This window comes from Oxyura jamaicensis, chromosome 27 (genome assembly GCF_011077185.1).
Source record: "Oxyura jamaicensis isolate SHBP4307 breed ruddy duck chromosome 27, BPBGC_Ojam_1.0, whole genome shotgun sequence".
Lineage (NCBI taxonomy): Eukaryota > Metazoa > Chordata > Aves > Anseriformes > Anatidae > Oxyura > Oxyura jamaicensis.
The window spans coordinates 3,131,264-3,150,748 of record NC_048919.1 but is presented as its reverse complement, the minus strand read 5'-3'; the positions used below and the strand labels follow the sequence as shown (position 1 = coordinate 3,150,748).

The 19,485-nt window shown below is 59.1% G+C and overlaps 2 protein-coding genes across 2 annotated transcripts; one reads left to right on the top strand and one right to left on the bottom strand.

Moving 5' to 3' along the window:
• Positions 1-78: 78 nt before the first annotated feature.
• On the bottom strand, positions 79-7,846 carry TUBG1 (tubulin gamma 1). The gene is made up of 11 exons (XM_035347728.1): positions 7,693-7,846; positions 7,222-7,334; positions 6,519-6,686; positions 6,230-6,298; positions 4,942-5,021; positions 4,203-4,329; positions 3,503-3,589; positions 3,104-3,253; positions 1,659-1,811; positions 1,220-1,381; positions 79-777 (listed from the first exon to the last, which is right to left on the bottom strand). The coding sequence occupies exons 1-11, from the start codon at positions 7,739-7,741 to the stop codon at positions 580-582; spliced, it is 1,356 nt and encodes a 451-aa protein (XP_035203619.1). The 5' UTR covers positions 7,742-7,846; the 3' UTR covers positions 79-579.
• Positions 7,847-7,954: 108 nt separating this feature from the next.
• RETREG3 (reticulophagy regulator family member 3) lies at positions 7,955-16,648 on the top strand. The gene is made up of 9 exons (XM_035347729.1): positions 7,955-8,203; positions 9,023-9,129; positions 10,677-10,707; positions 11,833-11,959; positions 12,636-12,720; positions 13,166-13,303; positions 13,783-13,862; positions 14,075-14,207; positions 14,824-16,648. The coding sequence occupies exons 1-9, from the start codon at positions 8,025-8,027 to the stop codon at positions 15,255-15,257; spliced, it is 1,314 nt and encodes a 437-aa protein (XP_035203620.1). The 5' UTR covers positions 7,955-8,024; the 3' UTR covers positions 15,258-16,648.
• The last annotated feature ends 2,837 nt before the right edge of the window (positions 16,649-19,485 follow it).

The window sequence follows — 19,485 nt, the reverse complement described above, 5'->3', positions numbered from 1 at the left end:
CCCTTGGGGTTGGCGAGGCGAGCGCTGGCTTCTGGTGGCTTTGTCTGCGAGCTTCGTCGAAGCTGCTCGCTGCAGCCAGGGTCAGTGCAGGAACAGCCTTTATTAAAGCAAAATAACCTACAAAAATATAGATACAGCCTGGGCCCCAGGCCTGATCTGGCGAAGGAGGAACGAGGCCCGTGCCCAGGGCAAGGACTGGCTCAGCCGCACAGAGCCCTCGGCTCCAGGACCCAACTCTTTGGGCCCAGCCTGCTCCAGGCCCCCGCTTTTGCTCTCGCCCTCCTCCGTGCGAGCGCGTGCTCCCAGGGGAAGAGGTTTCCCTACCAGCAGCTGCCCCAGTCCGGGCCAGGGCACGCGGTGGAGCGGAGGCTGTCCCCTGCCAAGGGTCTTCAGAGGCGGCGCAGCTCCGTGCGGAGCCGCTCCTGCCGAGGAACGCGTGCGTGTGCAGCCGCTGCGGCGACGCCGGCTGCGGCCGGGCAGCTCGGAGGGGTGCTAAAGGTGGGCGCAGCAGAGCCGAGCCCTGCCGGCGTGCGCGGGGGCGGCCGTGGGACCCTCCCGTCCCCCCCACCCACAGGGCGCTCACTGCTCCTGCGTGCCCCAGGAGATGTAGTCGGGGCGCGTGGCCGCGTGGTACTCGTCGATCAGCTGCTGCACGATCTCCCGGGAGTTGTCCAGCTCGTCGAAGTTGTCCTTGAAGATGTCCTCCTTGCGGAACTGCTCCAGGAAGGCCTCCCGCTTGCGCAGCTTGTCGTACTGCCGGCACGTCCGCTCAAACAGCTGGGGAGCGGCAGCGCGGCGCTCAGGAGGGCCGCAAGTCCCCGGGGAGCCCGCGCGCGGAGCCAGCGGGATGGGGCCCTTGGCTTCCTCCCACTGCTGCTCGGGGGGGGGAGGACGGCGAGCAGCACCAGCTCCTGCCCGCCTGGCCAAGGCTCGCCCTCAGCTCATGCTTCTGAGGCTGCTTTAGCCCAGGAAGAAAGGAGTCGAGCTCCTGGGCGAGCAGCACCAGGGAGGGGGACCCTGCCTACAGCAAGGAAGGATGGGACCCCAGACTGGAGCTGAACCCCGCCGTGCTGCAGGCGGAAACTGGCCCCCACCCCTCATCTGCAGCCCCTGCTGGGGCTTCGGGAAAGGCCAAGGGAAGGAATGTTTGTGCCTGGAAGGTGAGAACCTCAGCTCCGGGGTCCCGGTGCTGCCCGCGGCGTAGAGGGAAGGCACTCACCGAGGAGATGTTGGTGTGGTTTGCCATCATCAGGCCGCTGACGCGGTGTGCGGACGGCAGGTAGGGGGACTTGCGTGACAAAGCCACCTGGATGCTGGCAGGACCCCAGGGGATGAAGTTGGCCAGCTTTCTCTCCCGGATCCGCTGCAGGCTCTTGTGAACCTGGTGGGATGAGAGCAGCAAGGGGGAGAAGAGCGGTGGGCAAAGCAGCCCCAGGAGCAGCTCCCTGCAGGACGTATGACCTCAGAGAGGAGGATTTCAGCAAACAGCAGGGACAAATGGCCCCCCTGGGAAGTCAGGGCCCGTGCAGGAGCAACCTGGAGCCAGTTCTCAGGGATCTGAGGGATCCCCCCGCAGGAAGGCGGCCTCCGTGCCCTTCTCACGCCGTTCCCACGAGCACCTGAAACGGCCGCGCTGCCTTAACCCCGCGGGAGCTCACCTGCGTGGGATCCACCTCCCCCTGGATGATGTTGAGGATGGCGATGTAGCAGTGGTTGGTCTGCCTGTCTCGCCCCGTGGACACCATCACGTTTTTAGGCTGCAGCAATCTTCTCATCACATCCAGAACCGTGGTTTTCCTCACGCTGGCCACCTGCAAGCGGCAGTCGGGGTCAGGGGCAGCGGGTGCGCTGCTCCCTTGCCCTCCCCCTGCCCTGCGCACCCACGCAGGGGCAGAGGGCAGCCGGAGGGAGACGCCCGCGCCCCGGGGGATGGAGCCACATGCAAAGCTGCGTGCAGGATGGGCAAATCCCAAAGTCACACCGCAGGCACGGCCAGGCTGAGAGCTGGAGCAGCAGCCAAGGCTCCAACGAGGGAGCTGAGCTCCTCCAGCAGCACAGCAGGGGCTGAGGGGTGAGGCTCAGCCGAGCTCAGAGCGCCAGGGCCACGTTTCGTGTAGTTGCCATCAACCGCCCGTCCTGCCCCGCCGCCAAGACGAGGAGCGGGGCTGGAGGAGAGGATGGGGTCGTTCCCCACTGCAGCCCACCCCGTCGCTCCATGGTGAGCCCGGGGGGGGGCTGCGGCAGTCCCCGGGTGCTGTCAGCCTTCGCCTGCGCAGCTGCAGCCTGCGCCGTGGGTGCCAGCACCCAAAGGAGCCCGCGGCGAGGACGGCTTGGCGGTGCGGCAGCCCAGGCCCCCTCCGAGCTGCTGGCTGAACCCCTCCCCGCACTCCTCCCTGGGAGGACAGAGCACACACTCGATACCCTTTTCAGAGCCAGCAGCTTTTCAGATTTGCTTCTCTGAGTAACATCCTGAGGAAACGCACGCAACGAAGAGGAGAACAGCAGCTGTTAGCCCCGAGCAGAACTGAGACGCGGCCAACGCAGGTGAGCGTCTCAAAACAAAACAGCCCCGGCCTCCCCTTGCGGCCGGGGGTAGGGGGGCACGGGCTGGGGGACAAGCTGAACACGAGCGGCAGCATTTGGTACAGCTGAAGGGCGACCATCCCTTCGGGGAAGGGGCTGACGCCTGCAGACCACGCTCAGCCTCGGCGTGACACCGACCGACAGCCTTCTGCCCCGCGTGGGCCGAGCTGGTGGCTCACTGCGGCGACGGGCCTGGCAGGGCTGCTTCACCGGGCTCGCTCCGATCCTTTCTAAGGATGGCTTTTGCCAAATCAAACGTCGTCGGCTCTCCCAGAGCCGCCACCGCCGACCTGAGGCGTGTAGGAGGCAGCCCGGCACGTGCACGGCTGCCTGCTCGCGGCCCGTTGGCGTCACGGCTCGGGCTGTCACGCGAGGGCGGCTGGATTAGGTCCGAGCATTTACAACTCACAGCTCCGGGGCTGAGGGATGGCACCAGGCGAGCGTGGCAGCTCCTGCTGCCCTCGGGGAAGGGGAGGAGCCCCCCACCACCACCCCCCCCCCCCCGGGCGGGCTGCCTTACCGACTGGTCCGTAGTGAGCGGCGTGTAGCCCGTCATGAGGAAGTGCAGCCGCGGGGTGGGGATGAGCGAGGCGATGAGCCCGATGAGGTCGTTGTTCATGTACCCGGGATACCTGAGCGTGGTGGTGCTGGCAGACATGATGGTGGAAACCTGGAGGGGGGGGGGAGAGGAGCGGGTCAGCGCGTGGCCACGGAGCGTGTTCGAAGCTCGCTTCGCGCAGGGGGGGGCCGAGGGAGGCTGGGGTGCCCGAGGAATCCACCCCGAGGAAGGGCAGAGGGCTCTCAGTCACGGCTCCAGGCTGCCCGCCGTCACGCTGAGCCCGGGGAGCAGGCTCCAGGCAAATTAAAACCACCGGGAAAGCCCCGTGGCAGCTCCTCCGGAGGGAAGAGCCCTTCTCACCAGCTGGTTGATCTGAGAGAACGAGGGATTCTGGATGTGCAGCCGGTCTGTGGCGATCCGATTCAAGGCTGTGTTGTCCAGAACCACCTGCAGGAGGACAAAAAAATAAAGAACCCAGCTCCATGAAGCCTAAAGGAGGCACCCAGAGGAAGAGGCAGCCCCGGCCACGTGTCTGAGGGCACCGGATCCCGCAGCCTAGCCCAGCGCGGGCCCCGAGCGCCGCAGCCCGGCCGAGCCCTCCCGCGGCAGGTGGCAGACACTCGAAACCACGAGCTGACTCATTCGGGGAGCGTAACTGACACTGTCAATGGGAGCTCTTCCCTCCGCCTTGGCCGCGCTCCCCAGCGCTCTCCCGAAGAGCCTCTGGGCCAGCACCTCACGGCAACTTCAGCAGCTCCGGCAGAGCCTCCCCTGCCCCGCTACGGGCGGGGATAAGCCAGGAGGGACGAGCGGGCGTCGTGGTTAGGAGCTGAGGGGGGCGCGGGCTGGAGGTGCCGCACGGTCGGGGCCCGGGGGTGCTGAAAGCAATGCTGGAAGGGAGCTCAAGTGGCGGGCTGCAGGGGAAGCACGGCCAGCCCCTCGCTGCCATGGGAAAAATCTGCTGGATCCCGGGGGCAGGAGAGCTCGGCAGGGGTTAGAGCAGAGTCCTCGTCCCCCAAACCACCACGTCTGCCCGGTCGGAGCTGCTGGGGACCCTTACCACGCAGTCAGCGTTCTGAGTCAGCCTCTTCAGCGTCAGCAGGGAGTTGTACGGCTGCACCACCACGTCGCTCATCTCGTCCTGGTTTGGGAAAACCGAGTAGGTCTCCACCAGCTTCTTGGGATACCTGGTGAGAAAGCCCAGCCCTCTCAAGGGTTAACAGGGCCGAGGCAGCACTCTCTCCTCCCACAAGCTCTCTTCGCAGTCTCCGGGGCTCAGGACAGCAGTGAGTCACCAGCTCCGCATGCCAGAGTCGGCTCCCAAGGAGGGAATTTGTCCCAGCATTGCCTACCCCAGCAGCACGGCAGCAGGCTGCCAGACGGAGCTACGGGCAAGGCTGAGCCATCCGCAGGCTGATTAAGCAGCTGCCTGCAAGGCTTTTCAAGAGGCTGCAAGCTCCGACAGGCGGGGACGGCAGCTCAAAGCCCGCAGCCAGAGCCTCCAACCCTTCCCCGGCGCAGTCAGGGTGGCAGAAGGCAGCTGCCTGCTAAGAAGGGCTGAGGGGAGGCAGCGTCGGGACAGCGCGAGCCCAGCTCCAGAGCCTCTGTGTAGTCCCCAGGCGTATCAGGAGCCGTCCCTTCCCCGGGCGTTTTGCCAGGGATTGCACAAGGCAGTGTTTGGGTGGGGGCGGTGGCCCGGGCTCTGAGTCAGCTCTCTCCGGCTCTCGGCTCTGGCAGGGTGCCCGGGCCTGGGCCAGGCTCTGCTGCGGTGCGGGAAGGGGATGGGGCCGAGCGCTCACCTGTCATTCAGCCTCTCGAGGAGGTAGGAGCCCAGCCCCGAGCCCGTCCCGCCAGCGATGGAGTGGCAAAGCACAAAGCCCTGGAAGGAAGCAGAACGAGGGCCGGGTCAGCCCCCGGAGCAGGGCAGAGGCACGCTGCGACACCGCTGCCAGCGAGGCGAGGTCCCCCCTCCGTGGCCAGGGCTGCAGAGAGCAGGGAGGGAGCTGAAGGCAGGCAGAGGTTAGCCCTGGCTCCTCCAGGCCACACGCTCGTCGCGCCGCTTCTGCCAGCGGGGGGAGGAATCCGCTTCTCTGCACGCACCACAAAGTACAACCGCTGCTCAGGAGCCTCCTGGGTTCCTCCCAGCCCGAACCAGGCTTCAGAACAGCTCAGACGTCACCTTCAGGACCCAGGTGGTCCCAAAAAACGGACGCAGACCTTCTCAGCCCTTTCCCTGGGCAAGCCTTCCAGGGTCTCTGAAGCCCAACTCCCTCGACCTAACCTCAGGGCAGCTCCCCCCCCCCCTTGCTGCAGGTCCCACAACCTGCTCTCAGAGCTGCCAGCTTATTTTGCACGCCGCGTTTTCCCTCTCTCTGTTGCCATGTGACAGCCTGACACAAACACCAGCCAGCCGTGTCTGTCCCCACGCAGAAAACGGGTTTACGCGACGGCAGCCGAGGTCCTGCCAGAGGCAGGCGGCGGAGCAGCCTGAAAGCTCTCTCCGAGCTCTTGGTATCCCCGGTCCCCCTTCGATCCAGCCCGAGAGAACGGAGCTGCCGTCGTCCACGTTCATTCTGTGGATTTCAGGGCACTCAGCAGCTCCGTTGCTGTTTAAACCCCTTCCTGCCGGCAGCCCGGAGGAGCAGCGGGTGCCTCGTTTCGGCGCAGCCCTTCCCACCCCCAAGGACCTTCGGCGGAGGAGGAGCCCGAAGGAGGGGCAGCAGGCGTGCTGCTTCAGCTGATGCGGGGGAGAGCCACGGGACGGGGGTGGAACAGGGAAAGGAAAAAGCATGATCAAGCCGGCAGCTCCTCCTGCAGGCTACGTCCTGTGGGAAGCGGCATTTGGGGGAGAAAAACGCCCCACCGAGAACACGGTCAAATGATTTCTGGGGAAGCCTGGTAAACGTAGTAATGAGAGAAAAGACCTCGCTTCCCCAGCTCCCCTCCCTGCTCGCTGTCTGCTCAGCACCTCAGCGACCCGAGCCAGGCTGCGTGCACCGAAGGACTGAGCCTGACCTCATAAAACACCAGCCTGGCTCTTAAAACCCCAGGCAGGGCAACCCCAGCCAAAGTCCTCAGTTTCCTTACTTCCAAACTGTCGCTCCCATCAGCCTCTCTGTCTATTATGTCGAAGATATCTTCATGGATTTTTTCTCCCTGCAAAAGAGACCGGAATGGGATTTGTTTCTTCCCCGCCGAGTCTGACTGGCGATGCGATCCCGCGCCCAGGGTGCCCCAGATCGTCAGTCCTACGTCCCTGCTGAGCGACGTGGTGCTCTGCAGAGCCTGCTGGCCTGACGTGGGCAAGGCCGGGGTAAAGCCTCGTGCCGAAAGAACCAAGGGGTGCTCGCACACGGGGGCACCAGAGCCGGGTTACCTGCGAGAAGCCACTGGCCCAGTTGTTCCCAGCTCCGCCTCCGTGCTCGGACAGGTAGATGTTTTCTGGGTTGTAGAGGTTGGCGTAAGGGGAGTTCAGGATGGAGTGGATGACTCGGGGCTCCAGGTCCAGCAGCACAGCTCGCGGGATGTAGTGCTCGTCATCTGCCTTTAACGAGGAGCGGCGAGATGAGGACGCAGCCGCGGCTCAGTGCGGCTTCTTACTGCAGGGGAACCGCGACCGAGCGTGCCACCCCCTGGCCGCAGGAGAGCACAGCACAGCCGGTGTCGGACGGAGGAGAGGAGGAAGAGAAACTCGCTACGGCTGTACAGCACGGAGCCTCTTGACGTGCCTCACAGCGTCCCCTGAGCGCAGAGGGCTGGCTCTCCCCTAGCAGGCCGGCCCTCCCAGCAGTTAGGTGCTGCGGTGTGAGATGTGGCAGCCCCGGCCTGACGCTCTGCCTCCCCACCACGGCCATTCCAGCACCCGGAGCAGGGCCGGCAGCGTGCTGGCGGCAGCAGCGGGGCTCACGCTGCCGCTGGGGCAAAGCACGGGGGCCGAGGCAGCGCGGCCGACCCCAACGGGGGGCTGCTGAGGACGGAGCTGGAGCAGCCGGGACAGCTCTGGGGGCGTTCCTTGGGGCATGGTGCAGCGCCCAGCACCCGGTGGGGCAGCACCCAGCACCCAGGGGCGCAGCAGGTACCTGGTAGAAGAAGACGTCCTTGCGGTCGGTGCCCTCGGTGGCGAACTCCTCCACGATGCCCTCGGGGCTGATGCCGTGCTCGGCGCAGAGCTGCTTCCAGAACTCGAACCCGACTGCGGGCACCGGGAGGGGGTGATGGGGTCACGGGGGGGGTGATGGGGTCACGGGGGGGGATGGGGTCGCGGGTGGGTTAGGGTCATGGGGGGGATGGGGTTGCGGGGGGGGGTGATGGGGTCCCGGGGGGGTTGGGGTCACGGGGGGGGTATGGGGTCTGGGGGGGAGACCCCTTCAGGCCCCGCCCCCCCCCCCAGCCCCGCCCCCCCCCCCCCCCCCCCCCCCCCCCCTCCTCGGGCCCCGCCCCCTCCCTCACAGCTGCCCGGCCCCGCCCGGGGCCCGCTCTCCCGCTCCGCCCCGCCCCGGCTCGGCCCGGCTCGGCCCGGCCCGGCCGCCGCCCCCCGCCCCGCCGCTCACTCTGGTTGCCGCACTGGCCCAGCTGCAGCGTGATGATCTCCCGCGGCATGGCGCCCGCCGCTCCGCTCCCCTCCCGCCTCCCCGCCGCCGCCGCCGCCGCCGCCGCCGCCTCCCGCCCGCCGCCACGGGCACTGCGCCTGCGCGCCGCGCACTTCCGCCACCCCCCGCCGCCCCCTCCCACCCCGTGCGGCGCCCTGGCAACGCGCGTGCGCGCTGCCCGGCGACCCCCACCGCGCCTGCGCCAACATGGCGGCGCCCAGCGCGGCTCCAGCCCCCTCGCCCTGGCGGCCGCCATGTTGGCGGCGGCCGGATGTTGATGCCGTGAGGGAGCCATGGCGGCGCGGCCCGGCGGGGCCGGCGAGCGGCGGCGGCGGGTGGAGGAGCTGAGCGCGGCGCTGCGGGGCCGCCTGGGGCCTTACGAGCCGCTGCTGAGCTCCGTGCAGGCCGCGCTCGTGTGGGAACGGCCGGGCCGCAGCGCCCTGTGGTGGGCGGCGGCGCACGGCCTCTTCTGGTGAGCGCCCCCCGGGGACCGGAGGGGACGGGCAGGGCCCAAGCGGGCCGCGGGGAGGTTCCCGGGGGAGGCTCCGGGCCGTGCTGGGCCCTGACGGGGTGGGGGGAGCCGGGGGGGAGGCTGGCGTTGAGGTGGTTTGGTTCGCGTGGAGCCCTGGCAGCGAGCCCCGGAGGGGGCAGGGGGCTGGGGCGGGGGTTGGGGGGCTGGGGCGGGGGGGCAGAGCCTCGAAACCCCGGGCAGAGCCCCCAAATCCCGGGCCGAGCCCCTCGGTGCTGAAGGGGTGCGCTCTGTGCCCCCCCAGCCCTGCCCCTCGCAGGGTTCGGTGAGCGCTGCCTCCTCCTCAAAGCCCTTCCCGGAGCCGGTTACGGTTCAGGGTTTGGGCTGCGAGCCGAGCTGCTGGGCGAACGGATTGACTCCGTGACCTGTTTCTGCATACAACAAGTGCTGGAAGCGCTGAGGTCTGCTTTGGCTTTGTCCCTCTGAGCACGTCCCTCGCATAAAAGCAGCCAGCAGAAGCTAAACTGTTAGGTGAAGAGCAGGGGAAGGGCAGCGGGTCCTGCTCGCCTCTGGCAGGTGAGCTGTAAATGAGGGTGGCTGTGCTAGAAATGACACGAGCAGATACCGTAAAACATTCTCAAGGCAGCTGCGAGATAAGCTCCTGGCCCAGGCAGCGCGGGCGGGCTGAATGCTGGCTGATTACTGCTTGCTTGCTTTTCTCTTGCTGCAGCTGATACCAGGTTCTGAGGGTGGTTTGTGTCTCCTTTCGTATGCCTCACGCAGATCGTGCTGGTTATTTAGCTGTTCCTTCCTTCCCCGTAGGTTCTTTGCTCTGACTTCTCTTCGACTGGTGTTCCTGGTTGCGTTTACTCTTATTGTCGTAGTTTGTATAGATCAGTGGAAGAACAAAATCTGGCCTGAAATTGGAGGTAAGTTGCAACGTTTACGTTAACACCAGAAAGCTACGTGCTGTTTTTAGATCTCGAGTGTGCAGCGTTTGGAGTTAAATAGGTAAAATCCGGGGCTTTTTCCTTTTATGAATCTGGAAGCAGGCAAGGATGCTGTAGGCACGTTCTTCCTGGGGTTGCTCTGGGAAGTCCTGACCTATGTCAATTGTAAGAGATTTTTCTGCCAGTGTCTCGTAACCTTCCGAGTTTCCCCTTCCGTTTTGCTTTGTAGAGACTTGAGACCTTTTAACGCGTTACGAAGTGGCCTACTTGCTTGTGACACTTCTGTTTTGGGGATGTCACCCCAGGCTCTTGTTCGCTCGTCAGGTGCGGTTTGATGGCGTGTTGGAGAATTACCCAGTCTGGGCTTTTGTCGTCTCTGTCTAACCTTAGCGAAGCACAAACTGTCCTTGAGTTACGATCTCCGCAACCTGTGCTGTACGGAATATTCTGCTAGGGGAAGAACTCTTAGAATAAAGAGCACGATTCACTAAACGGGAGTGTTTGAAGCAGCCGGGGTGTGTGAATTAGGGCAGGCTGTGAAGCGGTGATTCATCTCCTAAGCGTTCAATATAAAAGCAAGAAATTTCGATTTCAAAAAATCAATATAAAAGCAAGCGTTTATGGACTACATCTGGATTTCTCCTCGGATTTGGTAATAAACCAGCTTCGTGTTTTAGGACAGAGTCCCAGCCTTGCCTACAAAGTAGAGAACTCATTAAAAGGAGAGGCGTCTTAACAGCTGTTAATTAAATTAGTCTTAAGCTTTCAGGGAACAAAGCCGTTCTTTTTCCTCGTTTGGAATATTAATACACTCGTGAATAATCCCAATCCTAGCAGGACTGTGTTGCTTTTGCATGGTCAGATGGCTTTTGAAGCAGCCTGTGTGGTTTGCGTGCTCCCAGAGTTCTGTAACCCACGAGCAGGTTCTACCCCGGCTCTTGTGCCTCCGCCTGTATTCCGTGTCGTTCTTTGGAAGGCCTTAAAGCTTCGCTCGGTTCCTGCCATCAGCTTTCCGCAGGCTTTCTGACTGAATTGTTCTTACCGGTGAGGGAAGTTTGGGGAGTTACCTGCCCGGCTCCCACATGACCTTGATTTAAACTCGCCAGGAGAGCTGGAACATCCCTGGGTTACTTTTCAAATCCCGGTCTGGGTGAGAAAATATCAAAAGGCTTAAATCTGGTGCCTCCGAATCAGCAAGCTGTTTGTCCTTCGCCTTCTGGGTGTGTGCAGGGGAAGGGAGGGAGATAAGTGGTATTTTTTTGCAAATGCCTGTTACTGCAACCAGAGCAGCCTTCCAGATGCTGTCCGACGAGTCTGAGGAGCAGCAAGGAGGCTCTCTTGCAGTCTTGTACCGTCGCTGTACAAATTCAGAATGTGTTAAGGCGCGATGTGTCTCTGGTTCTTAACAGTTCCTGTCTTTTCCAGGCACCTCCCAACCCGTTAAAGCTTTACTTAAATCCCAAGAGCTAAGCATTCTCATGGCGAATTCCTTGCAACTAATGTCGTGTCTGTTCTTAATGTTTTAGTGGCAAGACCTGGCGACTTAGACAATGAGAGGTAGGAAACTAATTGAATCCTCTTTGGTACTGTGCTGTGATCCCGTGTAACTGTTACCTGCACGTGCTTGGAATGTTGGCTTAGAGAGGAAGGAAGGGGAGAAGGGAGCTGGGTAAAGGAGTGAGGATGGGGCCCTGGGCTCCGTCATGCTGTTGTGACAAGCTTTTGACTTGCCCAAGCCGTTTTGTTATACTTAATCTCTGCCTTCAGATTGCCCGACGGTAATGCTTGCTTTAACGCTGTAAAACTTCCACCGCCGCTTCCCCTTGCACCCCCGGGTTGGAGGTGCTGCCTGAACACCAATTCCTTTTGTGTGGGTCTCCAGCAGTAGGAAAACAACTGGGGTTTTTGTTGGAAATACAGAAATCTGAGACGAGACCTGGAACGTTTAAAGAGGCATTTCCCAGGAGCTGTTCCTGCATAGTTCCGATCTGACTGCAGCTTTAATAACAGCGGGTTGAGAAATGTTTGGGTGTTGCCTTACTAATAACACCTTCCTCTCTCTGGGCACACCTTTCTGCCTGCTTGTGCTGCCCAGCCACACTGGGACGCTCAGCTCTTGATTAAATCACTTGAGCTGTTGCCAGATCAGTTTGTTTGTTTACTGCAAGAGGCCCGCACGCAAAAGGAGCTGCTGTCCCTAGGCTTCACGTACCCGTGGCTAGCAGTTAAGAAGCCCTAACAGAATCTGCCAAAGATAACACCTCCCAAGTAACTGAATGTATTAAGTAAGGTACAAGGCTGCTGGGAAACCTCATGCTGAATTTTTGGGGGTTGCTGTTGACTGAGTCGGTGCAGGGAAAGCAAATGGCTTCGCTTGATTTGCTTCTGCCGTGCCCCTTCCCTCCAGTAGCGTGGAAACTGCGGTCTAAGAGGAATACAGCAGGCTGAGTGACTCACGTCACTGCTCCTCAGCTGCTGTGGGAGAACGGAGACACCTGCAGAAGGGGACGTAGAACGCGGCTTTTGGGAAGGCGGCGTTGTGAGAGGCAGGCTGACGCTCATCTCTGGAGCAGCTGGGCGAGACGAGGAAGTGGTATCGCGACGAGTGTTTGTCACAAGGGATGTCTGCACTCGATCCGATGCGGTCATAGCCCTTGCTGATTTTTTTTCCATTCTCTGCAGCTGGGGATATGTCCACCCTCGGCTGCTCGGAGTGCCGGAACTTTGTCACCATTTGGCTGAAGGATGGGTGACCGGGACCAACTTCTTAAATAATCTCTTCGTTTTCAAGAGGCAAAGCCCTGGCAAGGTGAGAATGTTCAGACGTTAGCAAATGGCATAGCTGTCCAGCCTCTGCTGGCATCCTTTTGTGATGGCATCCAGCACTGGCTGAATGCCTTCCAAACAGGGGAGGTTACCATGGGAAGTCTCCCGGCTTGGCATGGCTGTGAAGTGGGGGAGAGGAATAGAAAGTGCGGGCAGAATAATCACGTGGAGGAGGGAGGAGAAAACAAGCGTTGGCACGTTGATAGCGTTAGTGGAGTGGAAGTAGAGCTGCTCCTCCTGGAGGTTTCTAGCTTTTTAAGTGTCTGTCAAATGCATCGCCCTCATTGGATTTTAACAGGCAGAAAAAGTGACGAAGTTTTTGTTGCTCTTGTTTTTGAGGCTTATGCAAAGAGGAACCTGTAACTGTATTTGTATTCTTCATTGTGAAAGAGTTCCATCTCCTTTGGTCTCTTCCTCGCTTTTAGCACGCCTGCTTTGGGAAGCTCCCTATGATCTGAAGCAAGAAACTTTGCTGAGCCTATGGCTCTGAAGGCAGATACTCCCTGAATCTGTCCTAGTCCTGGAACGGGGTAGCGCTAGGGAGGCTTGGCTGTTGTTAAATTACAACTTTAGCTAGAATTCTGCAGGGAGCAAGCTGGTCAAGAAGTGAGTGATTCCACTGCTTAACCCTGGAAACTCACCGTCTCCCATGTCTTCAGTTTTGCCTTCTAGTCTGTGGAGTTTTTACTTTCCTGGCTGTTCTGGGCCGGTATATCCCTGGACTCCTGCTCTCGTACTTGCTGTGTAAGTAGAAGATCCCTATGCCAAATACGGACTTGAAAATGAAAAAAGGGTAGAAACGAGTAGGATCTGATTGTCTGAGGAGTAAGGCTCTGCTCCAAAGAGAGCAGCAACCATTCCTGCTCCAAAGGAAGGGTCGTGTTAATGGCTTTAAAATTTAAAGTAATATGTTCTGCCGAGAACGTGGTGGTTCCTGTCCAGGACTCTGAGGTCTCTGGTCCGGACGGAACATGTTTGAGTGGTTGGTAACGATAGATCTGAGCACTGAAAGCTTGGCCTCTCCGCTCGGTTACGTCGGCAGAGGCGAGTGCACCAACTCTAAAGCAGCATTACCTTCGGTACCCAGATCTTGCATTCTGGATGTGTGACACTGCCTCACGACACGGGCAAGGTGTTGGCCAGGTAGCATGCCGTACAAACTTCTAATCGGCCTTCCCTCTTCCCTCAGTGCTCTTCGTCCTGCTCTGGCCCCTGGCTGTGTACCACAGGCTGGGGCACCGCGTGTACCTGAAGCTGGAGCCAGCTCTGCAGCGGCTGGATTTCAGTGTTCGAGGCTACATGATATCAAAGCAGCGGGAGAAGCAGCGTAAGTTTCAAGAGGGTGCCTCTGGCCCTTCAGACACCGATGCTCGGTACCTGAACTGATCTGGAAACCAAGCCTCTGGTCGTGGGGTGGGTTAGCCCTGCACGTCGCTCCAGTTCCCTTGGCAAATACTTGCGGGTCCTTTGGGGAGGAAGTGAGGCAGCTCTGCCTCCACAGGAGTCTGTCAGTGAGCGCGTGGTGTGAGCTCTTCATGGTGCTGAGCTGCGCAGTTTGTCAGCTGTCAGAACCGTGGGTTCTGGCTTGCAGTTGTACCGACTCCTTCCTCTTTTCAGCGCGAGGTTGCTGCTAAGCACGTTCACCTCGGCAAAAGATCCGCAGCAGCCCAAGTCAGAAATGATCCCGTTGTTGAGGAACCAAGTATGCTGTGTTATGTCCAAGCCTGCCAATTTGTTATTTTTTTTCTTGGTATAAGACCTCTGTCCTAACAGCAAATAATAAGCTTTGACTCTGGTTTCCGACAGTGCGTCACCGATCCCTTAATCAGGAGGGCACGGATGAGGGGAGTGACAGTGAAGAGGAGCTTGCTGCTTTCTGTCCCAAGGTAATGAACTGTACCTGAAGGTACTGGGTACTGTGGGTGTCCAGAACTGCTTCTACCAACTGCAGCCTCCTTAGGCTAGGCAGTGACGTGTGAAACGAGCCTCAGGTACCAGCCTCCCTTGAGGACTGGGTTTAACTGGCAGCCACTGGATGACGGCACAGGAATTCGCTTTCCAGTATTTAACATTTTCTATTGTATCTCCTGTTTCAAAGCTGGATGACTCCGTGGTTGCCAAGGAACTCACCATCTCTGACTCGGAGCATTCGGATGCTGAGGTTTCCTACACTGAGAACGGGATGTTTAACCTCTCAAGGGGCCAGACTCCACTGACAGAGGGATCAGAAGGTGAGAGGGAAGTGGCAGCTCCTCAGAGGTGTGGAATGCTGAGCAGGCTCCGGTGTGACAAGTTGGATGGAGGCCATGCATTCCCTTCTGTCCTTGAGGTCTAGCTGTTCGATGTCTGTTGCTGGCCAAGATGAGATGAAACTACCTGTTTTTTCCGAGCAGAGCTTCTTTCTTAATTCCTGTGGTGCTTTGGTAGAGCAATTTCAGCTGCTCTTCAAAGGCAGATCCAGCTCTACCAGCCTTTGACCGCAGGGATGTGTGTTGCAGCACAGCCTCTGTCACCGTGACCGACCTGTCCCTCTGGTCATGTCATTGTGGTATAGACACAACCAGCTCGTCCTGTCCACAACCCTTCTGTACCCTCTGCTTATCTGCTGAGTGAGCGAGAGGGTGGTTTCCTCTTGTTCAGCACCTGCATTCCTTGAGAGTGAGCAGGGAGGTAAGCAGGCACCCAGAATAGCTGTGTGAGGGGGAGATTAAAGAGAGCTTGGTGTGGAGATGATAGGAGACAGTCTGTCTTCGTGAGGGGATGGCCCAGATTTTCAGTGCTGTGCTGTCCTTGCCTGCAGGGCGTTTGGCATGTGCTATGTATTTAAAACACTCTCTCCTCTTCTAGACCTGGATGGTCACAGTGACCCAGAAGAATCTTTCGCCAGGGATCTCCCTGACTTCCCTTCCATCAACCCAGAAGCAACCGGCCTAGATGACGAAGATGACACCAGCATTGGGATCCCGAGCCTGGCTTACCGCCCGCAAGTACCAGAAGAGCTGCATTTCCCTTATTACCAGGAAGAAGGCAGTGCTCTGCCATCTGTCCAGAATCTCACTAACAACATCGCTGGGTTTGTCACCAGAGGGATGATACAGCTTGCGCTGTCAGGAACCGCTCAGCCAGGCTCTTCGCACAGCGACAATCCCCAAAGAGGTGCAAAGACTTACCTTAGGACGGCCAGCTCGGATTTGGACACTGATGCGGAAGGGGATGACTTTGAACTGCTGGATCAGTCTGAGCTGAACCAGCTGGATCCCGCTGGCTCACGGGGCCAGTAAGCAATCACATCGCTTCCTCTCTGGTTTTCTGTTGTGCGTCGTGGAGGGGAATCCTGGAAGGAAAAAGCGTTGCACAGTTACCTAGATTGTCTCCCGTGTGAGTGCGAGTGATATGACAACCAGTCCTGGCTGGGAACACCACTGTGACCCGTGACTCTGTAGCCTCGCTTGGATTTTAAAATAAACCACACTGGTAATTCGTAGGGAAAAGGTGTTGATGTGATGGCTCCACAATCACCCATGCGTTGCCCTGCATTGTCTGCCAGGATGCTGCTTGCTCCAAAATTCCTCAGCTAAGACAATAAATCTGGTGTCTGCAGCCTAGAGACCACTAATCAGACTGAATTAGAGTCACTGAGAACAATCTGGAAGCCGACCTTCCGGGGCTGATACACGACAAGGTGAATGGGACTGGTTTCCCCTCAGACTTAGTGTCTAGGACTTTAATGCTGTTCTGTCTTTAAGACAACCCTTTCCTGCTCCTAAAATGTGCACAGAAATCCCGATTCTTCTCTCCCAGCAATATCCAGCTCTGGGTAGAAACAAACACCTTGCTCCTCTTGTGGACGTGACGGTGTACGGCCACAGATGTTTGTACTTGTAACGACCACTCATCTCCAGCTTTCTAGTGATGCTATTTTGTAAGAGACATAATGGCAATAAGACATCTCCTGTGATGACTAGAGTCCTGCAAAGAACATCTACGTGTGGCAGCTGTTCTTGTGTTGCTTTCTTAAAACACCGGGCTAACAATTGACTAAAAATCCCGTGTTACTCCCGAACACATTCGGCATGGACGGTAGCAATACTACATTTCCCCTGACACTGCCTCTTAGGGAACGACTAGGGAGAGGTTTTCTGGAGGAGGGAAGAAGCAGAGCTGGCCTGCTCGGCCGCTTTTGTTCTGGGCCTCTTTCACAGCTTTGTGTAGCTGAGAACCTGCCGGTAGGAATCGAACAGAGGGACACCAGCTCAAACCACAAGTGACTGAAGAGCTTGTACCTGCTGTGGGCACTTAAACCAGCAACCTATAGGGGAGAGACGTTCTGTACGCTGGATGGCCCGAGCCTTCCAGCCCCTTCCGAGTCACTGAGCTTTCCCATTGCTTTTTCTAAGCCATAAAAACTGATACAGGTCACATTTGTGCAGCAAACAACTTACCTCTTCAGGGAAACTCCCATGTTATGTGCTTCTTTTTGTCGAAATCTGCTTGCCTGAAAGTGTTGGCCGTACAGATGCTTAGACTGTCTTGAATTAAGGAGGCATGGGTAAGGTGGAGGCTTTATTAATTTTATACTAGCGTAAATCTTTTGGCCTTGCAAGGACAAGCTGTCACCCGATAAAATGTCAGCCTACTTTGGGATCTGAAGTAAAGAGCCTGTCACAAACCACTAGGAGAGCTGGGTGATACCAAACGACCAAGTCTGTGTGTTACACATACACTCAACAGTTTAAAATCTACTTCTTGTTTCGTCTTGGAATCAGTCCCCAGAGTTCCCTGGGAGCCGCTCGCCCCCCGGCTGCTCTCCCCCTGCTCACCCCCCAGCCTCCTCTGGTCCCTTCTGCCTGCCGGTGGCTGGGGCCGGTACCTGGCAGCGTCGGTGTGAGTCAGCTCCGTCACCTCCACCTCGGCCCTTGGTTTCTTTTGCTCTGCTTCAGGGGCTGCTGCAAGATCCGGTGCCCCTGGGGAGCAGTGGCAGAATGAGCCCCTCGCCAGCACTTTCTGTAGCCTGAAACCACTGGTTCTGGGCCCGCAACTGGAGCCTGGTGCTGCGTGGCTGCCTTCCTGCCCCCTGGGCTTCCTGGTGAAGCAAGCTTAATTTTATCTAGCAAGGCGGCCGAGCTGGGCTTGTTAAATGTGCGAAGAACCCAATGTTAAATGTTCAGGGGAGGCTGCGGTGCCTCTGGCACACAGCTTGCCAAGGGCTGTGCTGCTTTCAGCTCAGAAGCCCGTGCGATCTACGCGGTTCTCAAAAGGATTTTTTTTTTTTTTTTTTTTTTTCTTGTGAAACTGCCCCGTATCAGGTGAGTTACAGCTGAAGGCGTGCTTCAAGGAGGGATTTCCATTCACTGGACCGCTTTTATTTGCCTTCAGGGTGAGGCTTTGCCGCCTCCAGGGGTTGGCGTGGCAGGGGCTGGGAGCCCTCAGCCTGTTTGGGGTAGCTCTGGGTTCCTGCGTTCCTCCCCTGGCATCAAGCCTTTCGTTGCCACTCATGAACAGGGGGGCAGGAGGGGAGCTGGGTTGGCCGTGCCCGGCCTTTGTGGCCACCAGGCAATGCCCTGGCACGGAGCTCTGGCTGCTGGGCGTTTTGGGGACTGTGGGGCTGTTTTGGGGGTCTCTGTCCCTCTGCAGGGGCCATTTTTGGGGTTCTTTGGGGGGATTTTTCAGTTTTGTGGGGCTGTTTCGGGGGTGGCGTCCACCTGATGGGGATCTTTTTGGGGCTGTGTTTCCCCAGTGCGGCTGGTTTTGGGGTCATATCCTCCGGTGGGACGATGCCCTCCGGTGGGGCCACTTTTTGGGGCCATGTTGTGGTGGGACCACTTGTGGGGCTGACTCTCAGTGGCCCATGTTCCTTTTCCCAGCACCCCCTTCCTAAACTACGTGTTTCAGGGCAAAATGCCCCAAAATGGAGGAGCCCAAGGAAGCTGCTGCTGCACCCATGGTACAAGGGGTACACCTCAACTCCCTGGGGGAGCCTTTACACAACCCCACACCCAACAGGACTCTGCGCCTTCGCTCTTTCCAAACAACCCTAACCGGAACGCTGAGCCGAACCCTAACCAGGACCCCAGACAACACGTACGGTGCCACTCTCCCATCAAAAAGGGCTCCCAGCGGAAGCCTTTGGGTTCACCTGAACTGCCTTGGGGAGCCTTTCTGCAACCCCACACACAACAGGGCTCTGTGCCAATTCTCTTTGCAAGCAACCCTAATGGTAACCATAAATCTAAACCTAACCCTAAGCCTAACCCTAAACCTAACCCTTACCCTAACGCTAACCCTAAAACTAAACCTTACCCTAACCTAACACTAAACGTAGTCCTAACCCTAAACCTAAACCCTAACCTAACACTAAACATAGTCCTAACCCTAACCCTAAACCCTAACCCTTAACCTAACCCTAACGCTAGCCCTTACCATAAACCGAGCCCTAACCCTAAGTAGGACCCTGGACAACACGTACGGCGCCACTTTCTCCCGTCACAAAGTGCTCCCAGCGGAAGCCTTTGGGTTCACCTTGTGGTGTAACTGCCTGTTGTCACTAGGATCAAAACACGCTCCCATCCCAAATGCTGCCCGCCTCTGCGGTGGAGCCCCGCATCCCTGAGCACGCGCTCTGGGTTTCTCAGATCCCGTTCCTTTAGCGTCAGGACGACTTGTCACCAGCCGTGACCGAGGTGTGCTGGGCTGGAGCCACTCGAGCTCCACCTCAAAGACAGAAAATAATAGAAATTGGCCCAAGAGCGATGGGATGTTAGGGAAGATGCCACCGTCAGGGGAAATACCGCGAGGAAACACACAACCCCGAGGACCTCCAGACTCCTGGGATCGGTCCGGGCTGAGCCCGTCTTCCACCCCCACCGGGTGCCTTTGGGTGCGATGGGAGTGCTTGGTTGTGCCGGGTGTCTCCGCGGGTGCTCAGAAACCTCTGCGGGGTCTTTGTGCCCTGTGAGCGTTTATTCCCAGGCCGTGCACCTGGGAGTGTCCCATGCACCAGCTCGCTTCTGCCGAAAGGAAATTATCCCCGGCACCCCGAGGAGGGCCTGTGCCTGTCGCTGGAATCAACTGAGCGCGACCGCGGCGTTCCCAGCCCGGAGAGTCCCCGGGGAACAGGAGCGAGGGCGTGGGACGTCGCTGAGGCCGGGAGCGGGGCGGTTCCGTGCTCAGAGTCCGACCGCACCCGTAACGGGTCACACGCCTTACCGCAGCGGGACCCCCCCCCGGTGGGGTTACTGGGGGGGCTCCCCTCGGTTGTGGTTACTGGGGGGGGCTCCCCCCTGTTGTGGTTATTGGGGGAGGGCTCCCCCTGGTTGGAGTTAACGGGGGGGGGTTCCCCCAGTTGGGGTTATTGGGGGGGCTCCCCTTGGTTAGAGTTATTGGGGGGGGGGTTCCCCCTGGTTAGAGTTACTGGGGGGCTCCCCCCTGTTGTGGTTATTGGGGGAGGGCTCCCCCCGGTTGGGGTTATTGGGGGGGCTTCCCTTGGTTAGAGTTATTGGGGGGGGGCTC